Here is an 18883-nt window from a genome sequence, read left to right as displayed (position 1 = left end):
GTCCTATTGTCTATTGTCCTCCCTGCCTTGACTAAGAGCTGTTGTACAGTCTGATGGCCAGGGGGATGAAAGAGTTTTTAAGTCTGTTGGTGGAGCTGGATTGGGACAGCAGTCTGCCACTGAACACACTCCTCTGCCTGGTGAAGGTGTTGTGCAGAGGGTGGTGGGTGTTTTCCAGTATGGACAGCAGTTTGTCCAGGGTCCTTCTCTCTGCCTCTGTCACAAGAGAGTCCAGCTCTGTGCCCACCACTGAGCCAGCTCTCCTCACCAGTCTGTCCAGTCGAGCGGCGTCTCCCTTCCTGCTGCTTCCTCCCCAGCAAACTACAGCATAGATAAAGACACAGACTGGTAAAACATCTGCAGCGGTTTTTTTACAGATGTTGAAGTACCCCAGCCTTCTCAGGAAGTACAGACGGCTCTGCCCTTTTCTATGGAGAGTGTCCATGTTTGCTGTCCAGTCCAGCCTGTCATCCAGCTGCAGCCCCAGACATTTATAGGTCCTGACCACCTCCACATAGACCCCCTCGATGGACACGGGTTGGAGATGTGGTTTCTTCCTTCTGAAGTCCACCACTATCTCCTTGGTTTTGGAGGTGTTCAGCACCACCTCATGAAGTCCTCGACCAGGCTCCTGTACTCCCCCTCCCGTCCATCCTTGATACAGCCAACTATTGTAGTATCATCCGAGTATTTCTGCATATCAGCAGGAGTGGCCGGATGGTGTTGAGGGCACTGGGGAAATCAAAAAACATGATTCTCACAGCGCCGCTCTCCTTGTCCAGATGAGAGTAGGCCCTGTGGAGCAGATAGAGGATGGCATTCTCCACGCCCACTTTCTTCTGGTATCCAAACTGAAAAATATACCTCCATATAAGCTATAAACATCCTTATAGTATAAAGTTTGAGCAGACTTTTCTGTGAGAGTGAAAAGTCAAAAAGCTGAACCCAGTTCAAGAGACTGCTGGAAGTCAGAAAAGCAATGCAGCCAATCAGAACATAATTAATTAGCATAATGACAGCTGTTTGAGAGCTCAAAGGCTTGAGTGAATATTGGCCTTGTCCTAAATGGTACCCTAGCACTGTGGTTCTTTGCAGAGTGTGCACGTTTAGTGAATAATGGTGTGATGCAGCGCATAAGTCCTCAAAGATGCATGCATTTAAAAATAGTCCCCCTTCTTCTTGATTGCTTCTCGTTGGACTACTAAGGTATTTTTTAGGCATCTTTGGTCGTAGCCTTTAAAACAACTTTCTACAGTTAAGTATTAATGTATGTGTGTGCATATGTAAGAATACATGGAGAAAGGGATGATTAAAGAGATAAGGAAACTGCACTTACATGGTTGATTTTTGCACAACTAATGCCAAATTTCCCTTTGGACCATTTTAATGTAGCTGTATGGAGACATTTCCCCTCAAATAAAAAAGACCTGGCAAACACAGTTGAGTGTATTGAAAATGTCTATCCACTATAACCAAACAAAGGGGGACTAGTGATATAACTAACTCTTCTCTTCAAGCCTAAATGTCATGTATTAACAGATGTATGCATAGGTTAGGTAATATATCTGTGTGGTTGCTGGATAATAGTGTAAATGAACATTTTAAATCTTTGATATTTGAAGAGAAATGCAAAACAATACAAAGAAAAAAGCTTACCTAGAGTACCTACATTCCTATTTCGGTATTTCAACTTACTTCAGAGCTTGGCTTCATCAAGCAGCGGTTGTATTCCCCTCCACTAGATGTCAGAATCAAAAACTGACGGATGTGGTTGGATTTTATTTTGAAAGTCGAGACCGGAAAACCTTGTTTTCGGCTAGCTGGAGTTGTTGTAGCTGAGATACACAATTCAAACAAACTCTACAGTGTAGACTGATTAAAGATGGCCGGAACGGCTTCAGTAGCTGGTGAAGTGTTCGTAGATGCTTTGCCATATTTCGACCAAGGTTACGATGCCACAGGTGTCAGAGAAGCGGTGAGTAAACTTAATTTGGGGATTTGCTAACCGCAGCGTGTTAGCTAACCATGCTTAGCATCAGCAGATGGGCACGGTGTAAAATGTTCGTAAGATTTGAACGGGACACGACGCAGTTATAAATAACAGCATTTAGTATCCCCATAGTTTGCTATACTAACATTTAGCACTGTTTAGTGAATGATTTGGTTTTATATATGTTTGAATTTAGCTGACAACTTCCTGGGGTCTGGGGTTGGGAGTGTGCGCAGTCTGTCTGTGGAAGCCAGTTCCCGCTGGCTAATTTAAATAAATAAATAGACTATGCCTTTAATAGCTGTAATGGCTTGTGATGAAATGTAATTTAAAAAAATTGTTATTTTGCACTTGGAAAGCCATTTTCTATGTTTTATCTGCCTCTTTCAGTTTACACTATGTTTTTACCATAGTACAACAATGAACCAACACAGCACTGTACAGCTGTGTGAGTACAATGCAAACTGAAATAACTGAGGTTGTAAAGGTCCAGTGTTTAAGATTAAGGGGGCAAAATATGGCAGAATTATAATCTGATATTCAGAAGTATGGAAGGTGTCACAATTGTCCTCCATACCATTTGACTTTGGATTTTAAAAGGTGCAATGTGTAATTCCTGGCCACATGCATAATAAACCTTGCACTGTCCTCAAACAGCCAGATACAAACGTCCTTGCTGCTGCAGACAGGTTGAGAAAAAATCCACTTTCCATTCCCAAAAGTTTAAAACATAAACTGAGAAAAACAGGGGACCATTTGCTGTAAGATACATTGTATCGCGTGCAATAGGATACGTTTTAGTCATTGGATACATATCTCGGCAACTCCATCACGGTTTTGTTGTATGCTAATATAATATAATATGATAATAAGTGCACTTTTTAAAAAAACCTTTAATGTGTATTTATTGTGTAGTGCGCAGGGTGAGAAGTTGGGACTCTACCTACCAGGTTACTGTCCCCGTCTCTCTCAGCTGCAGATCAGGGCTGAGTTACACACACATGCAACCACAGCCGACAGTATACAGTGTGGCTCAGCGGCATTCATTCACACTAAATCCAGCAATGTGGCTCACTCCCACAGGGTTTTGCAGAGGTGTGTGTTGGAGGTCTACTGATCTTGGGTTTTCAATGGCAGATGCAGATACACTGCAAAAAAAAAAAAAAAAGGGAACCCTTAAATAACACATCGAATCTCGATAAACAAAATATTCAAATTCAGAATCTTTACTGTACAACATTGTGTAATTTGTTGAGAACCAAATGACGTAACTACAGTCAATGGAAACCAAAATCACAAACCGACTGAGGGCTGGATTCAAAATCACACCAAAATCAAAGTAAAAAATTGAAATCGCAGGCTAATCCAACTTGCGAGAATTTCACCACGCCAACTCATAATGTGACTCAGTAGTGTGTATGGCCCCAACGTGCCTGTATGCACGCCCGACAACATCTGGGCATGCTCATGATTAGACGGCGGATGGTGTCCTGGAGAATCTCCTCCCAGACTTGGATTAGTGAGCTCCTGGACAGTCTGTGGTGCTACCTGGTGGCGTCAGATGCCCCGATACATAACATCCCAGAGGTTCTCAATTGGATTCAGGTCTGGGGAACATGAGGGCCAGTCAATGGCATCAATGCCTTCGTCATGCAGGAACTGCCTACACACTCCGGCTACATGAGGCCGGGCATTGCCCTGGACCAGGAGGAACCTACTGCACCGGCATTAGGTCTGACAGTGGCTCTGAGGATTTCATCCCGGTACCTAACAACAGTCAGGGTACCATTGGCTAGCACGTGGAGGTCTGTGCGACCCTCCGAGTATATGCCTCCCCAGACCATCACTGACCCACCGCCAAACCTGTCATGCTGGATGATGTTGCAGGCAGCATAACGTTCACCACAGGGCTCTGGCAGGGCTCCTCATGTTCCTCTTTGCACAAAGGCGCAGATACCATTCCTGCTGCTGGGTTTATGCCCTTCTACCGCCCTGTCCAGCTCTCCTCGTGTAACGACCCATCTCCTGGTATCTTCTCCATGCTCTTGAGACTGTGCTGGGAGACACAGCAAACCTTCTTGCAACAGCACATATGGATGCGCCATCCTGGAGGAGCTGGACTACCTGTGCTACCTGAATGGGCTGCAGGTACCGCCTCAAGCTACCAGTAGTGACGAAGAACACTAGCAAAACGCAAAACTAGACAAGAATCAGTCAGGAAGGATAAGGAGAGAGCTATTGTCTGTGGCCACCACCTGCAAAACCATTCCCTTTTTGGGGGTTGTCTTGCTGTTGCCTCTCCAGTGCACCTGTTGTCACTTTCATTTGCACCAAAACAGGTGAAATTGATTCACAATCCCTTACGCTTCCTAACCAGATAGATTGATATCCCTGAAGTTTAATTGATTTAGTGTCATACTGTGATGATTAAGTGTTCCCTTAATTTTTTTGAGCAGTGTATTTAGAGAGCAGGGCTGCTGATGAATCTTTGTTTATTTTGTTTATTGCTGTTGTGAGCACAGACATTGGCTAATGCATATTATTTCAAAATGGCAGAGAATCAGCCGATTAACCAGCCTGTCACTAGTGTGTGGAGGTGTGGCCGTGTTTATTTATGCTGAGATCAAGGTAAAGATTGCAGTCCAGCAGTGATTCTATGCTGAATCTATGCGCCAAATTAGAGAAATATTATGTAAAGGGTTAGAAAAAACTCCTGAGAATGATGTATCTCGATGAGCATACATTAGAAAATGAGTGCAGCAGTTTTACAGACTGCCACACAAAGTGTAGGCTGGGGGAGGTTGGCACCCCTCCTCTGATTAGAGGACTTTCACACTGTTTTATCTAAATGTCATGATGTAAAGTAGTCTCAAACAGTCGAGCCACGGCCTTGCAAGGTTCAGGGTGATATAAAACAATAGACGGGGTGTGTCATCACAGTACAGTCATATAATTTAGTTTGAAAAAAGATGTTTAAGTGTGGAGTACCTCTTTAAGCTGTGGTCATAGAAATGCAGCAGTAGGAACAATATGTTCCACTCATATCTTAAGATGTTTGTTTTGAAGAGAACATATTGTAATTACAAATATAACAAATCTGATTATCTTTTAACTCCCCTGACTCTTTTATTCGTTTCTACCTGCGTGATGTCTCTCATGTTTCTCTTTCTATGGAGTGTTTTGTTGGGGTGCTCCATAGAAATTGGCCTCATTAGAAAAGGACCTGCTTTCAGATGAAAACGGCTCATTCAAACAAAGAAATCAAAAACACGATGAATGAAAACATCCCTATGAACATTATATCTAATTTCTGCCAAGAGAACCTCCTAAATGTTACACACTGGACCTTTTTAAATGATCTGATTCTGATAAATAGGGGCACTTTTTCTGGTTGGTTATCGAGCCATGCCCTGATAAATTAAACAAATTAAGATACAGTGTATTTGGGTTCTGCTTAAGAGCCATTCCTCACAAATGTTGTGAACATATCTTTTTCACAGCACACGTCCTTGCTTGTCACGTAAAGCATGGATGTCATTAATAACGTTAATGGCTCTGTTTAATTTGTCCATTGCATTCATCGAAGAGTGGAAAAAACGCGACTCCTATCTTACAATTATGACTTTTGCATCCTGTGATGATCTGTATCTTGCTCCTGCGGGCTTTGAATACAGTTATTGTAAGTCTATAAGTGTGTCTGTTTTTCTCTCGATTTCTTTGACTCATGTTGCTATAGAAACACCCTGGGTCCGAGTTTATCTGCTAACCGCTTCTGTCAGCACACATTGGAACGCCAAAGGCTTTTTATAAGATTAATGCTTCTGTCTTTTAATTAATAGTGACCGAGTAGTAGTGTCATAATGTAATGTCATTAATGGTTCCAACTTCTCAAATAGAATTGATAAGCATCTTTAGCTCTTCAAGATCTGTATTTCTCCTAATTACGAGAAAACTCTCATTATTACAAAAGCAGGATCTCATAATTATGAGATATGGATCTCTCATTACAGGATTAAATGCAATGTGCTTTTGTACAATCATGTGTCACTGAGCCAGCATGTACAACACCAGAGCCTTGGCTGTAGAGTGCAGCCATAATTCATGTGTTTATCCTGCTAAATCATTTCAAAGGGTCTGCTGTAAAAAAGGTCGCCTTCTCGATTGGCCCCCCCTTGGTCGATACTTCTCATCACATGAAAAACCATTCAAATATTTGTCAGAATGTGACTGTGGATACTACAGAACACTCCATGCGTTTGCTTTATGCAGCCCTGCATTCATTTCTCAGAGTAGATACTGAACATGGAATAGTAGAGAAAAGCACAGGTGTGACTAGTAGCATTAGTAATTACACAGTATTAGACCAGGGAGCTGGCACTGTCAGTCTTAATATAATGCACCTTTTATTAATGTTACAAGTTACGCCTGTGTTTGATCATGACAGACAGGTTTGGCTGATGTGGTGGGTGAAATAAAAATATTTACATTATGCGAATATGCAATATGTTGCCTGTCTTTAAATACCCAGTGAAAACGGTGCAAGTGGAAGTTGAATATGATGCACACGATGCTCCCTCTTGCATCATCTTCCCTCGCATTTGATCTTGTCACTATTTTCTGTGGCTCCGAAGAACAGTTGCTCATTCAGAGGTTAATGACCTGGCTCACACCTGATTCCCTGAATAGACATCTACAGCATTAAACACCATCAGTAAAAGCAGCATGCATAAAGAAACATAACGCAGTATTCATTACAACATGAAATAAAGATTTTGCTGGACGGGCATGAAAACTTGGGAATCACTTATGCACCCTCTACTTTTGTACTTCATGATGTGTTCACACGGAAAGTGTTACTCCCTGGAATTAACCTGCAGGATCAATTGTTTCATCCGGATCATCACTCTGTCATGTTAACAGCCTACGGGTGCAACCCTACTTACACAAGACATGAAATATAAACAGAAGATATCTGTGATCTCAATATAATCTGTCATCAGCTATGGGTTCTTTGTTTCATTGGGTAAATATTAAGACTGTTACTTCCTCTTGGCTATCACAGTGGAATATTTCAACACCGTAGAAACTGGGATCAGGTAGTCGTGCATGAGAAATTACGTGTGCAGAAAGAGTTGGTTTCTTTTTCCATTTAAATATGACGTGAAACTGAGTGAACCTTCAACCATTAAGGAGAAACGGTCTTCAGATGCCAAAAGATGTGTGTTTTGGTATTTAATCTGATACCTGCAACGAGCAGTCCTAAAATCACCACCAGTGGATTTTTAAACTTCAATAAAACCTGATAAAAGTACATTTCTTGGTAGCTGAAGAAAATTAATTCTTTTGTCTTCTAGGCTGCAGCGTTGGTGGAGGAGGAGACCAGAAGATACAGACCCACCAAGAACTACCTGAGCTACTTACCCACACCCGACTTCTCCACTTTTGAGGTAACGACCTCCTCAGACCTCCGAAACCTTCTTCACAGCTTCAGCCAGCACGACAGAAATAACAGCATTTCTTATTTCTTACCCTCACCCTTTAGACCGAAATTATGAGGAATGAATTTGAGCGTCTGGCGGCTCGGCAGCCCATGGATCTCCTGAGCATGAAGAGGTAAACCCTACACACTGCAGGAGCCTGTGTTGATACTTAGAGCAGCAGAACCTCTGAATCGAGGGCCTGCATGTCTCTATGGGTTCTTTGAGCAGTTCATGCTTTTTTTTGTTACAGTAGCAATCTAAGTAACATCCAAACTCTGACTTTTCTTCCTGTGGAGATATGAGCTGCCAGCGCCTTCATCAGGACAGAAGAACGACATTACAGCGTGGCAGGAGTGCGTGAACAACTCGATGGCCCAGCTAGAGCACCAGGCAGTCCGCATTGAGAACCTAGAGCTCATGTCGCAGTACGGAACCAACGCATGGAAAGTCTACAATGAGTACGTGACAGCAGCCCACCTCTCACAGTTCCTCGCTGTATAAACAGTCTACAGACGGCTAACATGTTCTCTTGTCTTCCTCCATCAGTAACTTGGCCTTCATGATTGAGGTGGCTCAAAAGGAACTTCAGAAATTCAGGTGACTGATCACTGGATCTTTGTGCTGTACAGAAGTGTTATTAAATCAGTTTTCTCATGTTAACTAATTTCATTCATTTTTTTGGTACACAGGAAGCAAATTCAAGATATAAACTGGCAGCGTAAGAATGATCAGTTGGCAGCCGGAGCCAAACTGCGAGAACTGGAGTCAAAGTACGTTGTGTAAAGATTTTATATCTTCATATCACTATACATAGATTTTCCACCTTCATAACATCTGTATCTGTCCCTCAACAGCTGGGTGTCTCTGGTCAGTAAGAACTACGAGATCGAGCGGGCCATTGTTCAGCTGGAGAACGAAATAACTCAGCTCAGGCAACAGCAGGGGGACGAGAACAAGGAGAACATCCGACAGGACTTCTAGAGCCGCAGCTTTCACACTCATAGCACTGATTTACAAACTAATGATCCCTCAATCAGACAGATTTCATCTTGTCTGACTGGGCTAAGAAGCAACCTGAGGAGGGACAATTACCTGTGCAGAGGAGATTAATGTGAAACTGCATCATCAAATAACTTTCAGAATAAGTTGCCAGGAAACCTCTGACGGCACGCATTTTTACCAGACTTCACGCCTATTCTATTGTAAAACCAGTGGTGGAATATGGGATAAGGCAGCTTCTGGACTGTATAGATATTTAAAGCGAGACTATGTACAGTTTGCAATAAGATGGAACACATTCATCTTCTTACAGATAGAGTTGAATTCATAAGCAATAAGACATCTTTGCTCCATTCAGTACACTCACAGGCTTTGCAGCTACAGCCTAACTTGGTCTCGTATGACTAGCAGCTTATGGTTGCTAATGCTAGCAGACTTTAGACAGATGTTTTTGTGTATCTGACATTACTGATTGGGTTTGGCTTTAAGATTGTTATTGTGCTACTGTTAAACTAGCATTTGCATTTAATATTATTCCATTTCAATTGATATTATTCAGCAAAAGTGACATAATCTCGCTTTAAAATGTGATTTATACCAGCATATAGGTTCCAGTCTTTGAGGCTACCTACCAACACAGGAGTGTGTTTAGTGTACATAGTTTGTCAAGCCTGTCAAAGACAAAGTTATCTCTGTGAGTCCCACCTTGACTTCCAGTCCATGTAATTTTTTACATTGTTTCAATAAAATTAACATTTCTTATATTTTGTAGTGTGTGTGGAGCGGACTTTTTCCATGTCAGGTATTACTATTCTAAACCTGGCTTCAGTGTATGGTCAAGTTCTGCTTATCTTTTGGCTGTTCTCCTCAGGGTTCACCATAGTGCATCCTCTGCATCCATCCATCTTTCATAGTCCACAGAGACTCCTGCCTGATCTCCGTCAACCTGTCCATCACCATTGCAAACAAGAAAGGGCTCAGATCTGATCCTTGTTGTCATCTAACCTCCATCTTGAACCCATCCTTCGCTCCTACCTCACCACTGTCACACTGTCGTCATTCATATCCTGCCCCACTCTTACATACTTCTTGGCTACACCCGACTTCCTCATACAGTACCACACCTCTGTAGGACCTTGTCCTCATCTTCCTCTACAAGAGACACTTTATCTGTCTCTTAATTCAACAATCATCATATTATTTTGATTATGTTCCACCAGGAGAGGTTCCAAGGCCTTCTGTTTCCCTTTGACCTTTTTGACCCAGGAGGGGAGGTGAGACTGTGGCGCCGACGGTCTCCTGCACAGAGAGCCTGGTTCTTTTCAGATTCTCAGATGGGATCTCTAAGGTGTCAATTTGTTTTATCCTCTCTAACAGAACACTGACTTCTCCACAGATCAGAACGACACCCTACACCCAAAGTGGATCGTGTGTGATAATTAAATGCCTTTTTGATTGTAAATCAGGGTTAGATATCCCTGAAATGTGTTTACATCTCTTTTAGTCTGACAGGTCCACCTCCAGAGAGAAACTCCTCTGGAATCCACATCTGGCATTCTGACACCTCTTCCTCTTTAAAGTGTAAATTACGATGTTTTCTTTTGATAGTGGACATTCCAATCTAGGAAGCAGTAACAGCAGTTGCACAGATATAGATTTAGTTCTGTTGGAGTATTATGGTAAAATGTCATCTCCTCAAAATTAACAGATTGCCATCCAGCATGAGAAGGACGCCAATGTAATGTGTGTCTGATGTTTCTGTCTTCAGATTGGACTAAATCATGTGTAAAATGTCTGAATGTTTGATGGAGCCACAGCGCCACCTTTTGGTAAGGTTCTGGTATAGTTGTAAAAGGTACTTTCAAAACGAACTTTGTTTCATAATTGTGTATTATTCCAAATAGTAAATGCCTGACACATAATTGTTATAGTAAGGATTAAGCTAGCACTATACGAAATATGTACAATCCATCAGTGCTGTTTTATATACGTGTTTAATGATTAATGATTTAATGACTTTAATCAGCTCTACTTTTCCTTTACATTAAGTAATTTAGGTTATGTTATGTTAAAACATGTGAACTATGTATTAAGTCATGGTGGGTTCTGTGAACGGTAAATTATGATCTCGAAACTTTAAAACACGATAGGAATAAATTATAAAGTTACGAATGGCAAAATATCGCTAAAGGAAGTGACGCGCGCGGTCAGCTCCTCTCGTCCAGTTCCGCCTCCAGAATAAAAGATATAAGAGCTAGACTCCGGTCACTTTCTCTCTCTCTTACTCTTATGATCCTGTCTTCCTTCTAAGAGTGTTGGATCCACTCGTTATTTATTCTCGCTCTTACGTTTAATTTCCGTACTTTATTTTACTTCGTTTGCGACACGTGTTGAATTTTTCTTCAAGTAATAACTTGCGGTGCTAAAGTACTTTTCTAAGTACTTTTATTTTGAAAGCTCAAGACACAAACGAATTTCTTCTTTTATATGTTTGTAGTCTTATCGTCAAGTATTGTCGCCTGATTCACAGAAAGTGAATTTGGTTTAATTCTCGGACTTAGTTACGATGGAGAATTCGCCAGCCCAGCGTTTCATCCTCCAGTTATTTTTAAACAAGAAGCTGAATTAGTTTACAGTCAAAGCTGAAGACCAACCACTCTAAGACATTCATCATCAGCCAGAAGGACGTCGCAGTAGTTGACTGCTCAAGAAGATGTATAAAGGTTTCCAGCCGGATAAAGACATTATTCTCCAGCCACCTTGCCCCCAGCGCTCACTAGCGCACACGCCGCGCTGGGCCTTTTGGAGAGATTGCCACTGGAACCAGGGACGAGACGCAACTTCCCTCAGCCTGTTGGACCAGTGATGTAAAGCCGCAGTTGAGTTAAAAGCCAAGGACCTGAAATCCTTCCAAGTTCCATCTACAAACAAAGTAGGCTGACTCTCAGCACACAGATTCACACACATGAAAGAGAGCTGGTGTCTGTCTGTAAACTTTGATTCCCATCTTTAAAGTTTAAGAGAATTTTCGATTAGGGCCTTGTCATTTCATGCTATTTACTCTGCATTAGTTTAGTTAATAAACATATATAACCGTATGTCCTTGTCGGTGCAGGTTTGATTTGATGCGGGGAAATCGATGAATCGTGTAAAAGAAATCACTACTTCAGAAATATGAGATTATATATATATATATATATATATATATATATATATATATAATATATACATATATGTACAAACAATAAATACATTGATTTGAAATTGATTTGATTAGATTTGTGGAATAATCTCCTCCGGATTATTCCAGTAGCTAAACAACGGAGGTGGTGCCCCATTTACGAGTGTATTATTAATCTTCAGTGATTAATTACCTTTCTAATTAAATAGTAGTGTAACCCCTACACCTCCCCTCTTGGAACATTGCCCTATCTTTCTAAATCCACAAAGACACAATGTCTTTATAATGTTTGTATTTCTCCATCATCATTACATCTGCAGTGCTCTTTCTTGCTGACTCACTAATCACCACCTCTCCTCTCACTAGAGATGTTCCAATACCAACAGTCTTTTAACAAGACTACTAAGCCTGTGTGATTGCAGTTGTCTCTGTGTCAACGGACAGTATCATGGAGTGGACTTGTGCCTCTACTCCTCCGAAAGTGCTCATTACTACAGAACTGACAGAGGCCCTACAACACATTCAACTAAGGCTCTTATTTGTCAGAAATCACGCCTTTATTCCCATGTGGAGAATACTGCAACCTCATTTGTCAAGTTATCAACAAGCCAAGAACTGAAGGCCCAATAACCTGTTACAGAAACACTAGTAGAAAACATTGTATTGTTGTTGAGTCCAATTCAACACAATGGTAGTATTCCTGATGGTGAGGCTTTTTATCATTCATCTACTTTGGTTTAACAGCAACAGTTTGACCGATAAGGTGGTCCAAGTCCAAGGTGTTACTAACTAGAATAACAGCCAAACACTTGATTATATAGTAACTGATAATAACGACTAGGTAAACATTAAATATGTACTCTGTAACACAACAACAGTCAGTGAGGGGGTTGGCTGTATCCAAGGGAAAAATAACATCCCTAACCCTGGTACAGCATTATACAATCCAACGGCACCCCACACTGCAGCCTCAGTCGCTGTATGACCACAAAGTTGAATCATTAGCTCACTGGCAAGGTAGCAGCTTTTCAGACAAGTTAACCCAATAAACTTAATTTAGTCGTATCTAGCGCTGAAGTTGCAGATTGCAACCAACTGAATACCACTCGCCTTCCAAGAATGTTAAAGAAACTACATTGGCCACAAAAGGCCCAATCTACAGCCAGCATTTGGTTTGTCTGTTCTTGGCTCCTGTAGGAACATGGTGGTCCAACATGGCGGGCTCCGTAGAAGGGGACCTGCTCACTCTGTTAATAAATTTGAATGGTAATGAAAACACAGCAATTTTTATTTTCAGGTGATTATACACAAATGAAAACATACCTATGAGTATTATATTCCAGCCTAAATATTACAAACTGGACCTTTAATGTCAAGCGGCAGCCATGTTTGTTTTGTATGTTGTATGTAGTGAAACCTCAGCCTCTTGATAAAATGTGCCTTTTGTCTGTTAAAGTTAAATTTGTTGTATTTAGTCACAGATATTAGTTTTAAAAAAGGAAAATATGAACAATTTGAAAAACATAAGTCACAAAAACATGGATAATATGTCATATATTATCTGGTACACAAAAACAGAAAATGATCCATTATTATTATTTATTGCCACATTCCTTACACAGTGAGCATAACAATCATTCATCTGCCTGTCTTCCTTTTATTTCCTTCTTTGGTCAGATCGAACAAAGAGAATCTGAACATCTGACTTGACGTTAACTCAAAATGTCAATCTGTGGCAAATCAAGAAAGCCCAGCTGCATGAAGATTATCTGCATGGTTGTCATGAAAAGCCAGATGTCCAGTATAGAAAGGGGCTAGGTAGCGTGGCAGGTAGACCAGATGTGAAGAGATTCTACATACACCAACACCAACCAGAGATTCATTGAACTAAACCGAAACCCAGCAGAAACACTGAAATTCATGCTCTTTCACTCTCATCTTTTACAACTTTCACACATCTCACACACTCAAGTTTGCAGGCACCGTTATACTGTTTGCAAAGAAACTATAGGGTTCTCTTTAGGAAAAGTCATCCACTGTGACTGAATCAAATCTGACTATGTGCAAAACTTTGTGGACAGCGTCAGCCACCGGTAGCTAAAGTAGCAGTAAGTTATTTTTGGCCATGCTCCAGTCTATATACTCAGAGTGTTGAGAGCTGGCACTAAAGTAACAGCCTCTGGCAGGTTCTGGTTCTGGTCCTGGCTTCCTTTACTCTGGAGAAACTTCTGTCGATGCCTCTCCTCCTGACGCTTCTTCTTCTCTTGCCGCTGCTGCTCTTTCCTCTGCTTGTTAGATACCTGAGAATGAGGGAAACGAAAATGTTTTGACCTCAAATATTTGTTTCCTTACATTGTCAATAAAGGGTCTGTCTTCATGCGATAGTATGAAGACTGGTGGGTTTATGAAATCGCTCATGTGAAATATAAAGTAAATATGGCCTTGGAATTCAATAAACTTGGCAAGACAGGCTGCGTAATAAGCAAGTCTACCTTTGGTTTTTGTACATTGCTGCCCTCTGCTTGCTGTTTTTGCTCAGTGCAGTCTGTGGCTGCAGCTCTGCAGGCTGAGCAGGATCCTGAGGCACACTGGCCCTGGCAGGACTGACCCAGCATGGAGCCAACAAGCCATTCAGCATTGATGGTTGCTGCACTCAGCTGGAGCAGGTTCTCCTCGTCACCTGAGGCCGAACACACACACACAAATGCATGTTAAACCACTCAGTGTGATGTGATCATTGCCAGTAATATCACACATGCAGTCTACTTAATTACAGGCTGCCATGTTTACTGGATCAATGGAATTTTTGCTAAATAGACAAGGCTTGAATGTCTGACGGATATGAAGTCTGTAATAAAGCTGATTCATAGTTGTTCTCTTTTGCCCTGACAGTCTAACTCTTCTAGCAGCTAATGAGTCAAGAGTAACTTCTGACCCTGGATTCCTCGATTCTTGATGGAGCTCAGGATCACGTTGTCCTCCTCTGAGGCTGCGGGAGAAGGGTTTTTCTGTCTGTCCCTCTGACCGTCACCGAACTCACGCTGCTGGCCTCGTGAATTCTGCAGATTCTGAAAGCAGCAGTAGCGAGAAACACAACAGTAAATTATAACTTATATATAAATTAAATAATATTAGTGAACAATAAATGTTGAACATGACATGATGCATTATGGATATCTAAAGGTAGGCCCTTGAAATTACTAAATGATTTCAGCTACTGTAAGATGAGAGGGATAACTGTTCCTGTCTGCTGTTCCATAGAAAGCCCACTCTATATTATATACCTCTATGCGGAGCTGAGCAGGACTCTCAGAGTTGTCTCCAGTCCGCCTCACACTGTCATAATGATCTCCATAGCGGTAGGCAATGTGTAGCTCTCTGCACGCCTGCTTCTCTGCACCATTTATCTGCAATGAGAACAGAACATATAAACTGTGTGTTGTGCCAAAAGCGTGTTAAGATTCCACTTACTAATAGCACATTAGATTATGGGATCCTTTGCCTGTGCCTCTGTCCCTACCTCCCACAGTGGTGTGTTGAGCTGATGGATGACCACCTTCACCTGTTGACTGCGAGCAAAAGCCACAATAGCGTCATTTCCAGCAAACGTACCAGGCTGAGACAGGTTGGTTACTGGGTGGACAGAAACAAAAGCAATTACAAGATGATCTTAAGCTGTGATCACAAAACATTTATTATTGAGCTTCCTACGGTGTCATCACATTTGTTTCCTTTAAATTTCTAAATTAATTATACAAAAATGATATATACATTTCAATACAAACATTTGAAATTGCTGTTCTGAATGAATGAAGTCAAGATAGGCACAACTAGCAGTAGTTCTCAACCTTGTTGTATTGTGACACCTTAAAACAAAGCAATGTCCATGTGCACCTCTTCATTACCAGTTGCTTGTGTCCCATTGTGATCAGTTTAACCAAAGAGTGATCATTCTTTGTTTAAAATTTTTGGAGGCCTAACATTTTTTTATTATCCAGTAATTCACAAGATCAGAGGGGAAAAAAACACAATGTTTTGTGCTGTAGAAATAAGTTCTATATAGCAACCACTCAGATGTATGTTCCAACCTTAGACAGGGGTCTCCACTCCTATTTAGGGAAACACACACACATCTGTCACTCCCATGCAAACAGAACTGATGGCCACCAGGGGTCACTGCATAATTGCTGGTAAAAACTGTCTCCCATTGAAATCAATGGACCTCCCATGTAAAGCAACAAGACAGAATAATTCATTATGTATGAGGCATTAGTAAAAGTCCCTCTCTGATCATATTTTATTCCCTTTGTTGAGCCGCTCAGTGTCTCCCCGGGGTCATTTTCTTACAGTGCTGTGCGAAGGGCACGTCGTCCTCAACAAATGGTTCAAAGTCTTGTCGATGGGACATCATAAACTGAACGGTCTCCTGCCGAAGCCGGAGGTGACCCCGGGAGTGACCCTCTAACTGGTCGCCTAGAGCTCTGAACAAGCAATTCCTGCAAGAAACAAAGACAGTGACTGGTATGTCTACACATAATTGCCTATAGTTAAATGACTCTATTTCATATATAGATATTATAATTAAATCAAACTCTTATTGTCATTAGCGGGCTTCTGGTTTCTGGGTGTTGGCCAGTAACAATGACTGAAGTCCTGCAAATCACAAGGCTCCCTGACCCCCTGCCCAGTAGTGAATAAGACTGATAGATGCAAGACTGTATTGTCAATCAATTAAATTCCCATCTTGATTTTTCATAAAGCTAGCGAGATGTAAACATAATTCCCTTGTTGTTTTCTAATCTTAAATGGTACAGTAGTGCTGGTGTTGTCAGTTGAGGATGACACATCATGTTTCAGGACTGTCAAATTATGGCTCTTGTGACATTTGCCATGTATGTTGTTATTGACAGTGGGCTGGGGAGGAGTAGGCATAGAGGTTGATAACATTATGTTTCCTCTATCAAGACATCCTGATTACTCATGGCAAGACAGCTTGAAAATAAGCTTTATGTATACAGTACGCTTTAAGAGACATGTGTTGCAGTATCAGTGACGGTAAAGGACAATACAGAGGAAAACAAAGCACACCACAATCTTTTTATGGCTCTTACCCATCTCCGGGGACTTCTCTCAGCTTGAGCCCCAGCGCCTGGAGCTGATTGGAGAAACTGACAAACTCTGCTCCTTCATCACAATCCTGAGGCCGATTCTTGCGGTCCTTTACGATGGCCCGGCGTGCTGCCCGCTCATCCCTCTTGCGTTCCAGTTCGCTCTTCTTGTTGCTCCGTACAGGTTTTGGCGTCTGTTTTCTTGACATGTTGACTGCAGTCGTTTCTGCGGGCCAACAACACCAAAGAATGTCTTCTTAAAGTAATGAGGTGGCACTTGCATCAACCACTGCCACACATCTGGAACCTATTTAATAAGACACAGAAACAGAGGTAGGGGGATGAATACGTAAAGATTTATATTGTTTTATTAGAACATCATAGTACACTAAGGTTGTCATTTCAGTCAGTTAGTCTTCTGTGAAGCTGTATTTTTCAAAAGAGAAACATCCCACCATTGTATGTCCCTGTCCCCACCAGGACATCTGACACTTTAATGCTAACATTCTTGGACTATACATCTGGACAGGAGCTAGTATTGCTGGTTTTATTTTGTCCGATTATTTAGTGCATACTGGAAAAGGCTATATTAACAATATATTAAACATCAATGTGTTCCAGTATAATCCAACAGTAAGGCTTGGTTCACACCGCCACTCGCGTACTCTGGTGAAAGCGTACTGTCTGAGTGACAGGACAGTCCGTTAGTATAGATGATCCCATAGTTAGCTATACACTGACCAAATTGAAGGCTGAACCGAATATGGGATGAAAAAGTCCTATAAAAGGTGTGTTGTTGTTGTTGTTGTTGTTGTTCTTCAGGTAAACTGAGATACGACCGATGTTGAAAGCATATTAACTGTGTTATGTTAACCACCAGTTAAACATTCATGTAAGGTTATGACTGAAGCTAAATGCAAATGCGGATTTCGTTATATAGCTAGCTGCCTTATTACTAGTACTGACATTAATTAGTAACTAGGTAGTAACTAGTACTTCTGCCAAGTCACGTTACTTGTTAACACAACTGAGTTTAATTGGCGTCGAGTTCGATGTTAGCTAACACGGAGTTCGGCAGCTAGCAGCTAGCAGCTAGCATTGAGCGGCTGGTTATATAACAATCCTCTCTCACTATATAACGTTAGTAACCAACCGGACAGCTTGGCGCAGTTGATATATTGAAACTTACCATCAACAAGCTGCGTTCGACAAGATATAACTATGTTTGTTTTTTAATGTTTTGAGGAATGTAGTGATTGTCCGTTTTCGTTTTTGTTTACAACTGAACTTCCGCATACGTATTTTCCTGTACGTCAAAACGTACGGAAGGGGGGATGGGCCAAACCGCATTGGCGATGAAACAAACGCATTGGTGGTAATGATCGCAGCAGTTTTATTTAATAAAAACAAAACGTCAATATGCACTAGACCAAAACCAAAGACACCACTTGAAAACTGCTAAAAGGGAACTATGTAATGTGGATTATGTACGGCATATCTATCTATCTATCTATCTATCTATCTATCTATCTATCTATCTATCTATCTATCTATCTATCTATCTATCTATCTATCTATCTATCTATCTATTTATCTATCTGATCATTGTGACAAGACAAAAAGCTCTGTGTCATTTTGGACAAAGTAGGGGGCCGAATTACGATTTTGAAAGAAATTTTGCTTCTGAAAATCACTCCACCTTCTGCTCTCCTCAACTTTTTGAAATAATTTGCTCACCACCAACTCCTTCTGATGACTCCACACAGTTGGTGAAAATAATGTGGAGGAGGAGTGGGCTGAGAAGCAATAAACAGGATGTTTGCAATGTAAAAAGACAAGCAGACACACTGAGACAAAAAACATGGCCTCAAGACATAAAACTGCATCAGGAAACAGAAGGAAGCAGTAAAACCATTCTATCTCCTAAAAGCAGGAAAAAAGAACACAAATGTGTAGCAAACCAGCTGGCGTGAAAACAGAAAACAGGACATACATCTACAGACGTATGTTTGTGTGTGGTTTACCATAGACCTCAGTGAGTGATGGCACAGATGTAATGGCCTGGAGCCTATCCATGCATTTGTGCATGTGCAGCAATCAGCGTCAGTCACCTGAGTGGAACAGA

At 41.4% G+C, this 18883-nt stretch overlaps 2 protein-coding genes across 3 annotated transcripts; one reads left to right on the top strand and one right to left on the bottom strand.

Moving 5' to 3' along the window:
* The first annotated feature begins 1782 nt into the window (after positions 1–1782).
* On the top strand, positions 1783–9233 carry bcas2 (BCAS2 pre-mRNA processing factor). The gene is made up of 7 exons (XM_051426139.1): positions 1783–1975; positions 7345–7437; positions 7533–7603; positions 7767–7928; positions 8017–8067; positions 8160–8240; positions 8325–9233. Exons 1-7 carry the CDS (start codon positions 1883–1885, stop codon positions 8449–8451), a joined length of 678 nt encoding a protein of 225 aa, XP_051282099.1. The 5' UTR covers positions 1783–1882; the 3' UTR covers positions 8452–9233.
* Positions 9234–13235: 4002 nt separating this feature from the next.
* On the bottom strand, positions 13236–18085 carry otud3 (OTU deubiquitinase 3). 2 transcript variants are annotated; one of them, XM_051426134.1, is made up of 8 exons: positions 17948–18085; positions 16762–17065; positions 15998–16146; positions 15171–15283; positions 14935–15057; positions 14586–14718; positions 14143–14330; positions 13236–13950 (listed from the first exon to the last, which is right to left on the bottom strand). In XM_051426134.1, exons 2-8 carry the CDS (start codon positions 16965–16967, stop codon positions 13786–13788), a joined length of 1077 nt encoding a protein of 358 aa, XP_051282094.1. In that variant the 5' UTR covers positions 16968–17065; positions 17948–18085; the 3' UTR covers positions 13236–13785. The 2 variants fall into 2 exon arrangements, with proteins under 2 accessions (XP_051282094.1, XP_051282095.1); XM_051426135.1 differs by having other exon boundaries at positions 16762–16984; positions 17948–18074.
* Positions 18086–18883: the final 798 nt, after the last annotated feature.

This window comes from Dicentrarchus labrax, unplaced genomic scaffold (assembly GCF_905237075.1).
Source record: "Dicentrarchus labrax unplaced genomic scaffold, dlabrax2021, whole genome shotgun sequence".
Classification (NCBI taxonomy): domain Eukaryota; kingdom Metazoa; phylum Chordata; class Actinopteri; family Moronidae; genus Dicentrarchus; species Dicentrarchus labrax.
Note: the sequence above shows the minus strand (reverse complement) of the source record. Positions and strands in the feature narration are given on the sequence as shown.

Excerpts from the sequence above, each read along its gene's own strand:
- otud3 (XM_051426134.1), bottom strand. The coding sequence starts at position 16,967 with ATGTCAAGAAAACAGACGCCAAAACCTGTACGGAGCAACAAGAAGAGC. Across the intron at positions 16,147-16,761 it reads AGAGAAGTCCCCGGAGATGG|GAATTGCTTGTTCAGAGCTC; the intron begins GTAAGAGCCATA and ends TGTTTCTTGCAG. Across the intron at positions 13,951-14,142 it reads GCAATGTACAAAAACCAAAG|GTATCTAACAAGCAGAGGAA; the intron begins GTAGACTTGCTT and ends CCTCATTCTCAG.
- bcas2 (XM_051426139.1), top strand. The coding sequence starts at position 1,883 with ATGGCCGGAACGGCTTCAGTAGCTGGTGAAGTGTTCGTAGATGCTTTG. Across the intron at positions 7,438-7,532 it reads CCGACTTCTCCACTTTTGAG|ACCGAAATTATGAGGAATGA; the intron begins GTAACGACCTCC and ends CTCACCCTTTAG. Across the intron at positions 8,241-8,324 it reads CTGCGAGAACTGGAGTCAAA|CTGGGTGTCTCTGGTCAGTA; the intron begins GTACGTTGTGTA and ends GTCCCTCAACAG.